Genomic DNA, 18,803 nt, shown 5'->3' with positions numbered 1-18,803 from the left:
TCCTTTGGTCTGATGAAACAAAAATATAACTGTTTGGCCATAATGACCATTGTTATGTTGGGAGGAAAAGGGGGTACGCTTGCAAGCCAAAGAACACCATCCCAACTGTGAAGCACGGGGGTGGCAGCATCATGCTGTGGGGGTGCTTTGCTGCAGGAGGGACTGGTGCACTTCACAAAATAGATGGCATCATGAGGAAGGAAAATTATGTGGATATATTGAATCAAATCAAATCAAATTTTATTGGTAACATGCGCCGAAAACAACAGGTGCAGACATTACAGTGAAATGCTTACTTACAGCCCTTAACCAACAGTGCATTTATTTTTTACAAAAAAAGTAAAAATAAAACAACAACAAAAAAAGTGTTGAGGAAAAAAAAAGAGCAGAAAAAAATAAAAAACAGTAGGGAGGCTATATATACAGGGGGGTACTGGTGCAGAGTCAATGTGCGGGGGCACCGGCTAGTTGAGGTAGTTGAAGTAATAAGTACATGTGGGTAGAGTTAAAGTGACGATGCATAAATAATTAACAGAGTAGCAGCAGCGTAAAAAGGATGGGGTGGGGGGGCAGTGCAAATAGTCTGGGTAGCCATGATTAGCTGTTCAGGAGTCTTATGGCTTGGGGGTAGAAGCTGTTGAGAAGTATTTTGGACCTAGACTTGGCACTCCGGTACCGCTTGCCGTGCGGTAGCAGAGAGAACAGTCTATGACTAGGGTGGCTGGAGTCTTTGACAATTTTGAGGACCTTCCTCTGACACCGCCTGGTATAGAGGTCCTGGATGGCAGGAAGCTTGGCCCCAGTGATGTACTGGGCCGTACGCACTACCCTCTGTAGTGCCTTACGGTCGGAGGCCAAGCAGTTGCCATACCAGGCGGTGATGCAACCAGTCAGGATGCTCTCGATGGTGCAGCTGTATAATTTTTTGAGGATCTGAGGACCCATGCCAAATCTTTTCAGTCTCCTGAGGGGGAATAGGCTTTGTCGTGCCCTCTTCACGACTGTCTTGGTGTGTTTGGACCATGATAGTTAGTTGGTGATGTGGACACCAAGGAACTTGAAGCTCTCAACCTGTTCCACTACAGCCCCGTCGATGAGAATGGGGGTGTGCTCAGTCCTCTTCTTTTTTTTTCCTGAAAAATGTGTGCAACATCTCAAGACATCAGTCAGGAAGTTAATGCTTGGTCGCAAATGGGTCTTCCAAATGGACAATGACCCCAAGCATACTTCCAAAATTGTGGCAAAATGGCTTAAGGACAACAAAGTCAAGGTATTGGAGTGGCCATCACAAAGCCCTGACCTCAAGCCTATAGAAAATGTGTGGGCAGAACTGAGAAAGCGTGTGCGAGCAAGGAGGACTACAAACCTGACTCCGTTACACCAGCTCTGTCAGGAGGAATGGGCCAAAATTCACCCAACTTATTGTGGGAAGCTTGTGGAAGGCTACCCGAAACGTTTGACCCAAGTTGAACAATTTAAAGGCAATGCTACCAAATACTAATTGAGTGAATGTAAACTTCTGACCCACTGGGAATGTGATGAAAGAAATAAAAGCTGAAATAAATCATTCTCTCTACTATTATTTTGACATTTCACATTCTTAAAATAAAGTGGTGAAATAGCCGAATCCACTAATTTGAAGGGGTGTCCACATGCCTTTGTGTGTGTGTGTGTGTGTGTGTGTGTGTGTGTGTGTGTGTATACAGTGAGGGGAAAAATGTATTTGATCCCCTGCTGATTTTGTACGTTTGCCCACTGACACAGACAAGATCAGTCTATTATTTTAATGGAAGGTTTATTTGAACAGTGAGAGACAGAATAACAACAACAAAATCCAGAAGAACGCATGTCAAAAATTTTATGAAATTGATTTGCATTTTAATGAGGGAAATAAGTATTTGACCCCTATGCAAAACATGACTTAGTACTTGGTGGCAAAACCCTTGTTGGCAATCACAGAGGTCAGACGTTTCTTGTAGTTGGCCACCAGGTTTGCACACATCTCAGGAGGGATTTTGTCCCACTCCTCTTTGCAGATCTTCTCCAAGTCATTAAGGTTTCGAGGCTGACGTTTGGCAACTCGAACCTTCAGTTCCCTCCACAGATTTTCTATGGGATTAAGGTCTGGAGACTGGCTAGGCCACTCCAGGACCTTAATGTGCTTCTTCTTGAGCCACTCCTTTGTTGCCTTGGCCGTGTGTTTTGGGTCATTGTCATGCTTGAATACCCATCCACGACCCATTTTCAATGCCCTGGCTGAGGGAAGGAGGTTCTCACCCAAGATTTGACAGTACATGGCCCCGTCCATTGTCCCTTTGATGCGGTGAAGTTGTCCTGTCCCCTTAGCAGAAAAACACCCCCAAAGCATAATGTTTCCACCTCCATGTTTGACGGTGGGGATGGTGTTCTTGGGGTCATAGGCAGCATTCCTCCTCCTCCAAACATGGCAAGTTGAGTTGATGCCAAAGAGCTCGATTTTGGTCTCATCTGACCACAACACTTTCACTCAGTTCTCCTCTGAATCATTCAGATGTTCATTGGCAGACTTCAGACGGGCATGTATATGTGCTTTCTTGAGCAGGGGGACATTGCGGGCGCTGCAGGATTTCAGTCCTTCACGGCGTAGTGTGTTACCAATTGTTTTATTGGTGACTATGGTCCCAGTTGCCTTGAGATCATTGACAAGATCCTCCCGTGTAGTTCTGGGCTGATTCCTCACCGTTCTCATGATCATTGCAACTCCACGAGGTGAGATCTTGCATGGAGCCCCAGGCCGAGGGAGATTGACAGTTATTTTGTGTTTCTTCTATTTGCGAATAATCGCACCAACTGTTGTCACCTTCTCACCAAGCTGCTTGGCGATGGTCTTGTAGCCCATTCTAGCCTTGTGTAGGTCTACAATCTTGTCCCTGACATCCTTGGAGAGCTCTTTGGTCTTGGCCATGGTGGAGAGTTTGGAATCTGATTGATTGATTGCTTCTGTGGACAGGTGTCTTTTATACAGGTAACAAGCTGAGATTAGGAGCACTCCCTTTAAGAGTGTGCTACTAATCTCAGCTAATTACCTGTATAAAAGACACCTTGGAGCCAGAAATCTTTCTGATTGAGAGGGGGTCAAATACTTATTTCCCTCATTAAAATGCAAATCAATTTATAACATTTTTGGCATGGGTTTTTCTGGGTTTTTGTTGTTGTTATTCTGTCTCTCACTGTTCAAATAAACCTACCATTAAAATTATAGACTGATCATTTCTTTGTCAGTGGGCAAACGTACAAAATCAGCAGGGGATCAAATACTTTTTTCCCTCACTGTATACACACACACACACACACACACACACACACACACACACACACACACACACAAAGGTATGTGGACACCCCTTCAAATTAGTGGATTCGGCTATTTCACCCACACCCATTTCAGACAGGTGTATAAAATCGAGCATACAGCCATGCAATCTCCGTAGACAAACATTGGCAGTGGAATGGCCTTACTGAAGAGCTCAGTGACTTTCAACGTGGCACCGTCATAGGATTCCACCTTTCCAACAAGTCAGTTGGTCAAACTTCTGCCCTGCTAGAGCTGCCCTGGTCAACTGCAAGTGCTGTTATTGTGAAGTGGAAACGTCTAGGAGCAACAACGGCTTAGCTGCAAAGTGGTAGGCCACACAAGCTCACAGGGTGGGTCCACCGAGTGCTGAAACGCGTAGCACGTACAAATCGTCTGTCATCGGTTGCAACACTCACTACCGAGTTCCAGGAGGAGTAATGGTCTGGGGCTGTTTTTCATGGTTCGGGCTTCATGGTCCCCTTAGTTCCAGTGAAGGGAAATCTTAACGCTACATCATACAATGACATTCTAGACCAGCCAAACTCAATTGGCCGACCGCGGTCCGGGTCCGGACCCAGAGAAGGGTCAATCCGGAACGGTTAACATCGCATTTTGTTATATAAAAGTCAATACATTATTTTTAGGCAGCTTTAAAAATTCAACCGGGTGCAGTAGCCTCTTTAACTCAGCAACCTCTCTTTCTCGAAGCAACACCCATATCTCCTAGTGCCCCGTCTAATCCAATTGCGTGGTTATTTGCAAATACAAGAAGCCGCGTCTTACCCAATCGCATTAATCCAAATATCCTCTGTGGAACCTTGGGACAAGCAGGCAGAAATAAACAAAGATTTGACCGCAGTTCAACTGTTAATATCACAGATAGGAGCTTAGTTACCAGTGTCTTTGTTAATATGGCTTGTTAATATGGCTGAAAACTGTATATTCAAAGACGAGTGGACGGAACAGTATTTATTCATTCTCCCCGCAACTAGCACAAAACCAATGCGCCTGATATGCAGTGAGTCCGTAGCTCTCTTGAAAAGTGCCAATGTTAAGTGCCATTATGACACCAGGCATAGTAAATTCGATCAGACGTATCCCATGAACACGGAGGTGAGAACAAACAAGATTAACCAACTCAAATCCCACCAAAATCCTTTTCAATTCCCTGCCAGCCCAACAACATGCAATGGCGTTATCACTGAGGATAGCTTGGGTTTTGGGAAAACACAAAAAAAAACATTTTCAGATGCTGAATGCATGTGTGAAGTTGCTGACACCTTGCTTGAAGGTAAACAAAAGATGAGCTCAGGGAAGAAAATGTGGCTTTGAAGGAGCAGGTTGGTGATTGTGACCCTGTCACTTTCTGGGGAAAGATGGTGCCTGCAGCTGATGTCCCTGTTCTCAGGAAACTGGCACTAGACATCCTGACCATGTTTGGCTCCACATACAGCTGTGAATCAGCCTTCTCCACAATTAACTTTATTATAAACAAGTACCTCACCAGACTCACCAATGAACACCTGCACCAGTGTCTCAGAGTTGCTCTCACACCATTTGTGCCAAAGTTCACAGCATTGGCAGGAGACAAAGTGTAATTTCTCTCTTATGCAGGGCAAGGCCCAGAGTGACTTATACATTAAAATTGCATGGCCCACAGTGACATTCTGTGCATTCAGATTATAATTTTTCGTAGACGACTATGTTTGTTACTACACTGTACCACAGCACCGATAAAGGACCATATCCATCCGGACCTTTGCCACCTAGGGAATTTGTGTCACTGGACCTTCTCAAATAGTAGTTGAGTACCCCTGTTCTAGACGATTCTGTGCTTCCAACTTTGTGGCAACAGTTGGGGAAGGCCCTTTCCTGTTTCAGCATGACAATGCCCCCATGCACAAAGCGAGGTCCATACAGAAATGGTTTGTCGAGATCGGTGTTGAAGAACTTGACTGGCCTGCACAGAGCCCTGACCTCAACTCCATCGAACACCTTTGGGATGAATTGGAATGCCGACTGCGAGCCAGGCCTAATCGTACAACATCAGTGCCTGACCTCACTAATGCTCTTGTGGCTGAATGGAAGCAAGTCCCCAAAGCAATGTTCCAACATCTAGTGGAAAGCCTTCCCAGAAGAGTGGAGGCTGTTATAGCAGCAAAGTGAGGACGAGCAGGTGTGCACATACATTTTGGTCATGTAGTGTATGTTAAACAGGACTATATACCCTGACACAGCAAGACACATCGTCCCAGGTCCAGGCTAATAATATCCAACACAATGGGAACCTCGATTTCCACCGGCTTTGAATACGATACTTTGAAGTGGAGCTAGCAACAGGCAGTGGAGCTAGCAACAGGCAGTGGAGCTAGCAACAGGCAGTGCAAGATTCTCAGAACATACTCTACTATATGTGTGTCTGGTAGAGGCACTGTGGGTCAATTGTTTAAGCTCTGGTTTAGTCTGGTATATTTAGTCGACTGAAAATGTGTACTGAATAAAAATATAAACGCAACATTATTTTATTTATTTTTATTTTAGTCATTTAGCAGACGCTCTTATCCAGAGCGACTTACAGGAGCAATTAGGGTTAAGTGCCTTGCTCAAGGGCACATCGACAGATTTTTCACCTAGTCGGCTCGGGGATTAGAACCGGCGACCTTTCGGTTACTGGCACAACGCTCTTAACCACTAAGCCAGCTGCCGCATGTAAAGTGTTGGTCCCATGTTTTATGAGCTGAAATAAAATATCCAAGAAATGTTCCATATGCACAAAAGCTCATTTCTCTCAGATTTTGTGCCCAAATCCCTGTTCGTGAGCATTTCTCCTTTGCCAAGATAATCCATGCACCTGACAGCTGTGGCATATCAAGAAGCTGATTTAAACAGCATGATCATTCCACCGGTGCCCTTGTGCTGGGGACAATAAAAGGCCACTCTAAAATGTGCCGTTTTGTCATACAACACAATGCCACAGATGTCTCAAGTTTTGAGGGAGTGTGCAATTGGCATGCTGACTGCAGGAATGTCCACCAGAGCTGTTGCCAGAGAATAGAATGTTCATTTCTCTACCATAAGCTACCTCCAATGTTGTTTTAGATATTTTGGCAGTACACCCAACTGGCCTCACTACCGCAGACCACGTGTAACCATGCCAGCCCAGGACCTCCACATCTGGCTTCTTCACCTGCGGGATCGTCTAAGAACAGCAGACGAAACTGTGGGTTTGCACAAGCGAAGTGGGTTTGCACAAGCGAAGAAATTCTGCACAAACTGTCAGAAACCGTCTCAGGGAAGCTCATCTGCATGCTCGTCGTCCTCACCAGGGTCTTGACCTGACTGCAGTTTGGCGTCGTAACCGACTTCAGGTGGCAAATACTCACCTTCGATGGCCACTGGCATGCTGGAAAAGTGTGCTCTTCACGGATGAATCCTGGTTTCAACTGTACCGGCCAGATGGCAGACAATGTGTATGGCGTCGTGTGGGCGAGCGGTGTCAACGCTGTGAACAGAGTGTCCCATGGTTTGGTTATGGTATGGGCAGGCAGGCATAAGCTACGGACAATGAACACAATTGCATTTTATCAATGGCCATTTGAGTGCACAGAGGTACCGTGACGAGATCCTGAGGCCCATTGTCGTGCCACTCATCTGCTGCCATCACCTCATGTTTCAGCATGATAATGCATGGCCCCATGTCGCAAGGATCTGTACACAATTCCTGGAAAATGTCCCAGTTCTTCTATGGCCTGCATACTCACCAGACATGTCATCCATTGAGCACGTTTGGGATGCTCTGGATAGACGTGTTCCAGTTCCCACCAATATCCAGCAACTTCGCACAGGCCACAATCAACAGCCTGATCAACTCTATGCGAATGAGCTGTGTCGCACTGCATGAGGCAAATGGCGGTGACACCAGATACTGACTGGTTTTCTGATCCACGCCCCCATTTTTTTTTTTTAAGGTATCTGTGACCAAAAGATGCATATCTGTATTCCCAGTCGTGAAATCCCATAGATTAGGGCCTAATTTCTTTCTTTTTTTATTGACTGATTACCTTATATGAACTGTAACTCAGTAAAATCTTTTGAAATTGTTGCATGTTGCATTTATATTTTTGTTCAGTGTAATTTCCCTGTGGTCTGTGACTCTTAAATGTGACCATCATCCTTGATTAAGACATGACTGAATCCAAATTATAGTTATTCTTGGTTAAAAGGGAATGTATTCCAAGAGTAGGCTAAAGCTGTATTTGTGAAACTTGCACTTCACATTATGACAATGAATAGATATGACTCCATTGACTATGAGTATAAACCAAAATGGCCGCCTTTTGTTGATGTCTCCTTTCCCTCCGTTTTCCACAGAGGCGACCAATGGGAACGTCCCGGCCGGGCAGCGGCCTCCACCTCGGATCCGCAACGTCCAAATCAATGGGCAGATCGTCAAACTGAAGTACTGCTACACCTGCAAGATCTTCCGACCGCCTCGCGCCTCACACTGCAGTATCTGTGACAACTGCGTGGGTAAGGAAGAGCACTCTTCCCCCTCCTGCTCCCTTCAGTTTAATTCATTTTGTTGTTGTTATCATGAAATAATTTACTCCGAAACTGTGTTGAGAACTAGCTTTTCTTTTATCAGCGTGTGAAGGACACATTCTGCTGATACGTTTTTAAATGTTTGCTCAAGACTTGACCTTACCTACATTGATTTGTCAGTGTTTTTTATCAAGTTTTATTGGAAAGAGTTTTAATCTGAAGTTCTAATGAAAAGTTCTATATCATGAGATGAAAGTGTGATAGACATTTCATAGCTAATGGGTTTCCAGTTGGGTTTTGGAATGCTGGCATATTTCTCGTTGTCCAGTTCTCTACAAAGACTCTTTGGAATGTCATGGACTGTTGCTTGAGGACAGTCATGACTGTACATGAACATGTCAAGCTCTGCAGAATAACAGTAATTTGGCCAGCGATCATTGAGGCATGCCTTTGTTCTGTTTATGACCAGCTCTCTCTCTCACACACACACACACACACACACACACACACACATCCAGATACTAGTACAGAGTGAGGTTAGAGAAGACGGTGGAGGCTCAGTGTGTGCCTCTATGCCCAGTCACAGTGGAACACAAGGCCGTCTGTGTGGGGCCAGTGCACCTGCTGCAGTCTGTCTGGGTCACACCCCCCCATCATGACACAGCAGCCTGGGACAGACAGCCAGCTTGCCTCCTTACAGGATACTCTGCACTAAGGGCTCAATACAATCAATTAATCAATGAAGGGAGAGGGTTTTATGTACATCCAGCTTTGCCCAGGAGCTAGACGAAACAAAAATACATTACTTCTTCCTCGGTGCAATCAAGTCTGTGTTGCAGTATTTCACTGAATTAAAAAATACATTTTTCTTATATTTGGAATAAAACTAGTGGGTGCAGTTATTTGCTGGAAGGAAGGCGTTTTCCATGGAACTGCCCTGTGTGTGGTTGGCCATACAGTGCATTCGGAAAGTATTCAGACCCCTTGACTTTTTCCACATTTTGTTACGTTACAGCCTTATTCTAAAATGGATTAAATATATATATATATTTATACACACACACACACACACACACAGTGGGGAGAACAAGTATTTGATACACTGCCGATTTTGCAGGTTTTCCTACTTACAAAGCATGTAGAGATCTGTCATTTTTATCATAGGTACACTTCAACTGTGAGAGACGGAATCTAAAACAAAAATTCAGAAAATCACATTGTATGATTTTTAAGTAATTAATTTGCATTTTATTGCATGACATAAGTATTTGATCACCTACCAACCAGTAAGAATTCCGGCTCTCACAGACCTGTTAGTTTTTCTTTAAGAAGCCCTCCTGTTCTCCACTCATTACCTGTACTAACTGCACCTGTTTGAACTCGTTACCTGTATAAAAGACACCTGTCCACACACTCATTCAAACAGACTCCAACCTCTCCACAATGGCCAAGACGAGAGAGCTGTGTAAGGACATCAGGGATAAAATTGTAGACCTGCACAAGGCTGGGATGGGCAACAGGACAATAGGCAAGCAGCTTGGTGAGAAGGCAACAACTGTTGGTGCAATTATTAGAAAAGGGAAGAAGTTCAAGATGACGGTCAATCACCCTCGGTCTGGGGCTCCATGCAAGATCTCACCTCGTGGGGCATCAATGATCATGAGGAAGGTGAGGGATCAGCCCAGAACTACACGGCAGGACCTGGTCAATGACCTGAAGAGAGCTGGGACCACAGTCTCAAAGAAAACCATTAGTAACACACTACGCCGTCATGGATTAAAATCCTGCAGCGCATGCAAGGTCCCCCTGCTCAAGCCAGCGCATGTCCAGGCCCGTCTGAAGTTTGCCAATGACCATCTGGATGATCCAGAGGAGGAATGGGAGAAGGTCATGTGGTCTGATGAGACAAAAATAGAGCTTTTTGGTCTAAACTCCACTCGCTGTGTTTGGAGGAAGAAGAAGGATGAGTACAACCCCAAGAACACCATCCCAACCGTGAAGCATGGAGGTGAAAACATCATTCTTTGGGGATGCTTTTCTGCAAAGGGGACAGGACGACTGCACCGTATTGAGGGGAGGATGGATGGGGCCATGTATCGCGAGATCTTGTCCAACAACCACCTTCCCTCAGTAAGAGCATTGAAGATGGGTCGTGGCTGGGTCTTCCAGCATGACAATGACCCAAAACACACAGCCAGGGCAACTAAGGAGTGGCTCCGTAAGAAGCATCTCAAGGTCCTGGAGTGGCCTAGCCAGTCTCCAGACCTGAACCCAATAGAAAATCTTTGGAGGGTGCTGAAAGTCCGTATTGCCCAGCGACAGCCCCGAAACTTGAAGGATCTGGAGAAGGTCTGTATGGAGAAGTGGGCCAAAATCCCTGCTGCAGTGTGTGCAAACCTGGTCAAGACCTACAGGAAACGTATGATCTCTGTAATTGCAAACAAAGGTTTCTGTACCAAATATTAAGTTCTGCTTTTCTGATGTATCAAATACTTATGTCATGCAATACATTGCAAATTAATTACTTAAAAATCATACAATGTGATTTTCTGGATTTTTGTTTTAGATTCCATCTCTCACAGTTGAAGTGTACCTATGATAAAAATTACAGACCTCTACATGCTTTGTAAGTAGGAAAACCTGCAAAATCGGCAGTGTATCAAATACTTGTTCTCCCCACTGTACATACGTACGTACGTACATACATACATACATACATACATACATACAGTTGAAGTCGGAAGTTTACATACACTTTAGCCAAATACATTTAAACTCAGTTTTTCACAATTCCTGGCATTTAATCCCAGTAAAGATTCCCTGTCTTAGGTCAGTTAGGATCACCACTTTATTTTAAGAATGTGAAATGTCAGAATAATAGTAGAGGGAGATTTATTTCAGCTTTTATTTATTTAATCACATTCCCAGTAGGTCAGAAGTTTACATACACTCAATTAGTATTTGGTAGCATTGCCTTTAAATTGTTTAACTTTGGTCAAACGTTTCGGGTAGCCTTCCACAAGCTTCCCACAATAAGTTTGGTGAATTTTGGCCCATTCCTCCTGACAGAGATGGTGTAACTGAGTCAGGTTTGTAGTCCTCCTTGTTCGCACATGCTTTTTCAGTTCTGCCCACACATTTTCTAAAGGATTGAGGTCAGGGCTTTGTGATGGCCACTCCAATACCTTGACTTTGTTGTCCTTAAGCCATTTTGCCACAACTTTGGAAGTATGCTTGGGGTCATTGTCCATTTGGAAGACCCATTTGTGACCAAGCTTTAACTTCCTGACTGATGACTTGAGATGTTGCTTCAATATATCCACATCATTTTCCTTCCTCATGATGCCATCTATTTTGTGAAGTGCACTAGTCCCTCCTGCAGCAAAAAAAACCCACAGCATGATGCTGCCATCCCCGTGCTTCACAGTTGGGATGGTGTTCTTCGGCTTGCAAGCTACCCCCAGTTTCCTCCAAACATAACGATGGTCATTATGGCCGAACAGTTATATTTTTGTTTCATTAGACCAGAGGACATTTCTCCAAAAAGTATGATCTTTGTCCCCATGTGCAGTTGCAAACCGTAGTCTGGCTTTTTTATGGTGGTTTTGGAGCAGTGGCTTCTTCCTTGCTGAGCGGCCTTTCAGGTTATGTCGATATAGGACTCATTTTATTGTGGATATAGATAATTTTGTACCTGTTTCCTCCAGCATCTTCACAAGGTCCTTTGCTGTTGTTCTGGGATTGATTTGCACTTTTCGCACCAAAGTATGTTCATCTCTAGGAGACAGAACTTGTCTCCTTCCTTAGTGTTATGACGGCTGCGTGGTCCCATGGTGTTTATACTTGCGTATTATTGTTTGTACAGATGAACGTGGTACCTTCAGGTGTTTGGATATTGCTCCCAAGGATGAACCAAACTTGTGGAGGTCTACAAATGTTTTTCTGTCTTGGCTGATTTTATTTTGATTTTCCCATGATGTCAAGCAAAGAGGCACTGAGTTTGATGGTAGGCATTGAAATACATCCACAGGTACACCTCCAATTGACTAAAATGATGTCAATTAGCCTATCAGAAGCTTCTAACGCCATGACATCATTTTCTGGAATTTTTCAAGCTGTTTAAAGGCACAGTCAACTCGGTGTATGTAAACTTCTGACCCACTGGAATTGTGATGCAGTGAATTTTAAGTGAAATAATCTGTCTGTAAACAATTGTTGTAAAAATTACTTGTTATCCACAAAGTAGATGTCCTAACCGACTTGCCAAAACTATAGTTTGTTAAGAAATGTGTGTAGTGGTTGAAAAACAAGTTTTAATGTCTCCTACCTAAGTGTATGTAAACTTCCGACTTCAACTGTATATCCTCATCAATCTACACACAATATCATGACAAAGCGAAACAGGTTTGTAGACATTTTTGCAAATTTATTAAAAATAGATTTTGTTTATTTACATACACTACTAGTCAAAAGTTTGGAGACACCTACTCATTCAAGGGTTTTTCTTTATTTTTACTATGTTTTACATTGTAGAATAAGAGTGAAGACATCAAAACTATGAAATAACACATTTGGAATCATGTAGTAAACAAAAAAGTGTTGGGTCATTGTCCTGTTGAAAAACAAATGATAGTCCCACTAAGCCCAAACCAGATGGGATGGCATATCACTGTAGAATGCTGTTGCAGCCATGCTGGTTAAGTGTGCCTTGAATTCTAAATAAATCACAGACAGTGTCACCAGCAAAGCACCCCCACACCATAACACCACCTCCTCCATGCTTTACGGGGGGTATAGGTGTGTCCAAACTTTTGACTGGTACTGTAAGTATACAGACCCTTTGCTATAAAAATCTTCATCAATCTACACACAATACCTGTGGTAAATTCAATTGATTGGACATAATTTGTAAAGGAACACATCTGTCTATACAAAGTCCCACAGTTGACAGTGCATGTCAGAGTAAAAACCAAGCCATGAGGTCGAAGGAATTGTCCATAAAGCTCAGAGACAGGATTGTGTCGAGGCACAGATCCGGGGAAGGGTACCAAAAAAAACGGACAGAGCTTGAGAGGATCTGCTGAGAAGAATGGGAGAAACTCCCCAAATACAGGTGTGCCAAGCTTGTAAATTCATACCCAAGAAGACTCGAGTCGGTAATCGCTGTCAAAGGTGCTTCAACAAAGTACTGAGTAAAGGGTCTGAATACTTATGTAAATGTGATATTTCTGTTTTTATTTTTAATACAAATGTATTATAACCTGTTTTTGCTTTGTCATTATGGGGTATTGTGTGTAGATTGATGAAAAAAAAACACATTTAATCCACTTTAGAATAAGGCTGTAACGTAACAATGTGGAAAAAGTCAAGGGGTCTGAATACTTTCCGAATGCACTGTATATGATTTAGTAGTTGATTATCTACACAAGGCTCCTATACCGTACATCAACAGATCATATTTCTGATGGTTCTTCCTCATTCCTGATATGCGCCAATGCAGAAGTCCTCCACCTACATGCTGTTATCATTTTCATTTAAATAATGTTGTGAAACTATCCAGGGTGTGTGTGTTGTCTGCCACAGGGAGAACAGTGTAAAGCAAGATGTTTTGTCTGTAAAGCTATCTGACACTGGATTCACTCTGGTAATAATGAGACGGGTGTCACCATATTCAGACCAGAGGGAATTATAGGGAAATGGCTCCTATTGGCTGTAATAACCGTGTGCTCGTCTTTGAGGTTTACTGACCTTTTGTAGCAGAGGACATTGGCTAATGGCTACTTTACCTTTTGTTGAACTAGGTTGTCAGAATTATCTGTCAATGACTACCTAGCTAAACGCATGTAGAAGGCAATGTGATGCCGAAACGTTGGTCTGCCCAATTAATTACTGGGGCTTATATATAGTGTCACTCTCTTTATTTTATAGCCTGCAGTTTACTCTCCGTTAGTGAGCACCTCTACTAACAGCTCATGTGTTTTACTATCTTCAAAACATTTAACCAGCAGAACTTTGGGGAATGGTCTATCCTACGCACTCAGTGGTATTTCCAAGTTAAATTGAACTAAGTTCGTTTTTTGTGTCTGTGATGGAGTGGCGTTTGATCGTGTGGCCACAGAACCTCTTCCGTCTTTAACCTCATCCCTCTCTCCTCTTCTCCACAGATCGCTTTGACCATCACTGCCCCTGGGTGGGCAACTGTGTGGGCAAGAGGAACTACCGTTACTTCTACCTGTTCACCCTGTCCCTGTCTCTGCTCACCATCTACATCTTCACCTTCAACATCGTACACGTGGTGATGCGTGAGTATTCTCCTGGAGCTCCAGGGAGGGGGGTGGTGGGTGTGTAGCTTGGCACGCCGGAATATGACTGTTGTTCGCTACGTCTGTCACAGCCAAGACCACAGCGGAATATAATACTAAAAGCTAAGGTAGGTCCAGGTCAGTTTCAGACCCTGACCGACTTCCAGACAGGGTGTTTACAGATTGGTGGATAGGAAATTCACAGGTGTGCGGGAAGCTGTCACTATTGACAGTTGAGGGAATGTAACCGAACTGGAAAGGGCTCGCCGAGTGAGTGATGTGGGCTAAATATGATGAAAAGTGATGAACCAGACCTAGATCAGCTGTTCCTTTGATCTGTTCCTAAATGGACCTTTACAGACAGCAGGAGGGCAGGGAGAAGTGTAGAGCATTTACAGTCAGGATAATTAGCTCCAGGCATGTGAGCTTAATTCAAGCCGCAGCCAGCGTACTGTCAATGTCATCCCTAATTTTAATGAATTGTTTAATTTTTTTAAATGGTGGAGTGAGTGAGAGGGGAATATTTAAGTGCATGTCTTGGAGCTTTTTAGATGTGTTTGTGTGTTGTGTTTTTGTGAGAGCTTGCGTGTGTGTGTGTGTGTGTGTATCATAGAAACCCTCCTTTAACTATGTACTCGTCTCTCTACAGGTTCGGTGAACTCTGGGTTTATGAAGACACTTCAGGATACACCTGGGACATAGCCTTTCAGTTCCACAAACATCTACAGTCCACAATACCATCTGTTTATTGACCTTTAGGGCCACCGTAGTTTCCCCCTTAGGGCCACCGTAGATTACTTCAAACCTACAAGAAGAAAATAAACAAAGACACTATTAATAATAAAGAATTTAGTTTGAGTCAAATCGAGTTATATGGAGTTATAACCTGAATCGTCACTGGAACATGTAATATCAAAGGAGATAATAAATCGTTAGTGATTGCAGTAACCTCATGATAGACCTATCCTTGACCTGTAGACTTTGAGAGCTTGTAGTACTGTTGCTGTATCTGTGCTGTTGTTTCCTTAACCCAATCCCACTGTGCTGGAAGTGCTGGTGTGCTTCTTCACCTTGTGGTCAGTGGTGGGACTGACAGGCTTCCATACATACCTGATCTCCCTCAACCAGACCACCAATGAGGATGTGAGTATCTCTATTCTCTACCATTCTCTATAGTATGTCTCAATAGTTTAAACTAGCTTTCTCTATCTATCAGTGGTGATTAAAGAATGGAGATATGGAAAGGAAGGAAGGACATTTTAGGTTATTGACACACAGCCAGTCGTCTTGAAAATGTCAGACCTAGGGCAACAGCACTAGGTCAGGGAATCATGATGTATTATCATGGTAACTTTGAAAAGGAAAAAAAAATAAACTCAGGGGAGGGTCCTTTTCAGACAGACAACTCTCGCAACAATTCACGAGTTTGGGTAGATGGGGCTTAAAATGCGGGCAGGAATTGTGCTCATGAAAAACTCTTACCATAGCCTGTAGGCAGACATGACAGAACGTCGCGATATAAAACCAAAGTTTGCAGGCAATACTTTGCATTGGTTTTAGTGAAGGTAGTTGATACAAACTAACCACTTGCGAAATGCACTCAATATCTTTCTAGCTACTATTTTGTGTCCGTGGGATGTTTACGCTAGGGCAACAAGTGGATAAGGCAAAGACGTAAGAAAGCCGGATGTCTCATCTCCGCACTTTCCTCTCTGCCAAACTGACGTTGTCTAAGTACAGACGCGTATGCTGGAACATTGATGCATTGTGGGAGGAAAGCCGTCTCTCTAGAGACACTACACAGCCGGAGACTCGAGTAAGAAGTTTTTACATGACCACAGATCTAGGTTCAGATTAACGCTTCCCCGAATCCTAACTTTAACCATAAGGGGCTGCAATAAGATCGGACCCTGTGTCAGTTGTTAGGATCTTCTTCACTCCAGGGTTCTGTTTATGCTAAAAGGGGAGTGCTAACATGGCGGGGCTTCATGTGGCTGGAAAGAAAAAGACACACTTAGGGTGGGTGGTGTAAACACTCCAGTTCTACCACCTGTCACCTTGGCAACCACACACCCTTTTTGTTCTTTGGAGCCTTAGTTGGAACTTAAAGGCTGGAGTTCAATCAAATTTGTCATGGTAATATTTACTTTATATGACCATTGCGTATAAACGGCAATGCAGGAGTGATTGAAGTATGATTAATAACTACATGGCAGTCTTAGACACTCAAATCCATGGGTATTACATAAACAATAAAACATTAACAGGTAAAAAACATAAAAGCCTATTGAATAGTGAGGCATTTGACAAGTTGGTCAGTGCCGCCACCGACACCCCTTGCTCTCACTCCCAGCTGACTTTGTGTTGGTGTGGCCAGAGGATTTTGCTCTGCAGTAGTGTCTTGTGTATGCAGCTACAGTGCCTTCAGAAAGTTTTCAGACCCCTTGACATTTTCCACATTTTGTTACGTTATACAGCCTTATTCTAAAATAGATAAAAAAATGTTTTTAAGTATTCAGACCCTTTGCTATGAGACTCAATTGAGCTCAGGTGCATCCTGTTTCCATTGATTCTCCTTGATGTTTCTACAACTTGATTGGAGTCCACCTGTGTTAAATTAAATTGATTGGAGATGATTTGGAAAGGCACACACCTGTCTATATAAGGTCCTACAGTTGACAGTGCATGTCAGAGCAAAAACCAAGCCATGAGGTTGAAGGAATTGTCCGTAGAGCTCTGAGACAGGATTGTGTCAAGGCACAGATCTGGTGAAGGGTACCAAAACATTTATGCAGCATTGAAGGTCCCCGAGAATACAGTGGCCTCCATCATTCTTAAATGGAAGAAGTTTGGAGCCACCAAGACTCTTTCTAGAGGTGGCCGCCCAGCCAAACTGAGCAATCGTGGGAGAAGGGCCTTGGTCAGGGAGGTGACCAAGAAACCGATCGTCACTCTGACAGAGCTCCAGAGTTCCTCTGTGGAGATGGGAGAACCTTCCAGAAGGACAACCATCTCTGCAGCACTCCACCAATCAGGCCTTTATGGTAGAGTGGCCAGACGGAAGCCACTCTTCAGTAAAAGGCACATGAAAGCCCGCTTGGAGTTTGCCAAAAGGCACCTAAAGACTCTGACCATGAGAAACAAGATTCTCTGGTCTGATGAAACCAAGATTGAACTCTTTGGTCTGAATGCCAAGTGTCACGTCTGGAGGAAACCTGGCACCATCCCTACGGTGAAGCATGGTGGTGGCAGCATCATGCTGTGGGATGTTTGTCAGTGGCAGGGACTGGGAGACTAGTCAGGATCGAGGCAAAGATGAACGGAGCAAAGTACAGAGAGATCCTTGATGAAAACCTGCTCAGGACCTCAGGACAACGACCCTAAGCACACAGCCAAGACAACGCAGGAGTGGGGCAATTCTCTGAATATCCTTGAGTGGCCCAGCCAGAGCCCGGACTTGAACCCAATCGAACATCTCTGGAGAGACCTGAAAATAGCTGTGCAGCAACACTCCCCATCCAACCTGACAGAGCTTGAGAGGATCTGCAGAGAAGAATGGGAGAAACTCCCCAAATACAGGTTTGCCAAGCTTGTAGCGTCATACCCAAGAAGACTTGAGGCTGTAATCGCTGCCAAAGGTGCTTCAACAAAGTACTGAGTAAAGGGTCTGAATACTTATGTGAATGTGATATTTCAGTTTTTATTTTTAATACATATGCAAAAATGTCAAAACCTGTTTTTGCTTTGTCATTATGGTATATTGTGTATAGATTGATTGGGGAGGGGGGAACAATTTAATCAATTTTAGAATAAGGCTGTAACCTAACAAAATGTGGAGAAGTCGAGGGGTCTGAATACTTTCCAAAGGCACTGTCTATATCTTTATCTGAGAGACTCCCAGATCTGAATGCTGGCAAGATGGCAGCAGTAGTAGCTGTTGAAAGCTGCAGAGCTCTCTCTCTACTTTACTTTAATGTTTAATGTATTATTCCTTTCCTTTCTCCTCCTGCGGGCTGCCAGCCCTCTTTCTACTGGTAATGAGCAGTGTGAGAAAAATGAGCCACTGTCGCTTTGGTAGCAACACGGCACCGTGGCTGTCATCAGGATAATAATATACATATCAATACCTGCAGGGGCTTGGCCTGCAGCCAAGCGTACCTACGTATGTACGTATGTGTGTGCGTGCGGTGAGGGGGTCACCTTCAGAACCATGGCTGAGCTGGTCTCTATAGGGATAACACATGTTCCTTCCTTTGTCTCACTTAGCTAACGTGCTCACATAAAACACTGGGACATTTGAATGTTAAGAACAAGTCATTTGATATATCATAGCCCTAGACAGGTGTCCCCCCCAAATGGCACCCTATTCCCTATATAGTGCACTACTTTTGACCAGGACCCATAGGGCTAGTGCACTATATAGGGAATAGGGTGCCATTTAGGACATATCCTTAGAAAGCGTATGCAGTTTGTCCCAGGGCTGGCCCTTGATCTAACCTCCTGAAGGAGCGGTCTAGTCTGAACACCCCCAAGGATTTCTGTGTCCATTACATTCACCAGCAGGTAGGGTTGCAAAGGGAGGGGATATTACTGGAAACATTCAAAGTTCACCAGTAAACTACCAA

General features: G+C 43.9%; 1 protein-coding gene across 3 annotated transcripts in view; it reads left to right on the top strand.

The window, feature by feature from the left end:
- Positions 1 to 18,803, top strand: part of LOC121540461 (palmitoyltransferase ZDHHC9) — a 45,054-nt gene that overhangs the window by 20,088 nt on the left and 6,163 nt on the right. For all 3 annotated transcript variants that reach the window (XR_005995500.1, XM_041849342.1, XM_041849355.1), the window contains 4 exons: positions 7,706 to 7,864; positions 14,041 to 14,178; positions 14,828 to 14,876; positions 15,219 to 15,321. Coding sequence is in view for 2 of the 3 variants with exons in the window: in XM_041849342.1 (XP_041705276.1) it covers positions 7,706 to 7,864; positions 14,041 to 14,178; positions 14,828 to 14,876; positions 15,219 to 15,321 (449 nt within the window). In the remaining variant the exon portion in view is untranslated. The remainder of the gene's footprint in view (positions 1 to 7,705; positions 7,865 to 14,040; positions 14,179 to 14,827; positions 14,877 to 15,218; positions 15,322 to 18,803) is intronic.

This window comes from Coregonus clupeaformis, chromosome 3 (assembly GCF_020615455.1).
Source record: "Coregonus clupeaformis isolate EN_2021a chromosome 3, ASM2061545v1, whole genome shotgun sequence".
Lineage (NCBI taxonomy): Eukaryota > Metazoa > Chordata > Actinopteri > Salmoniformes > Salmonidae > Coregonus > Coregonus clupeaformis.
This window is presented reverse-complemented; position numbering and strand designations above follow the sequence as displayed.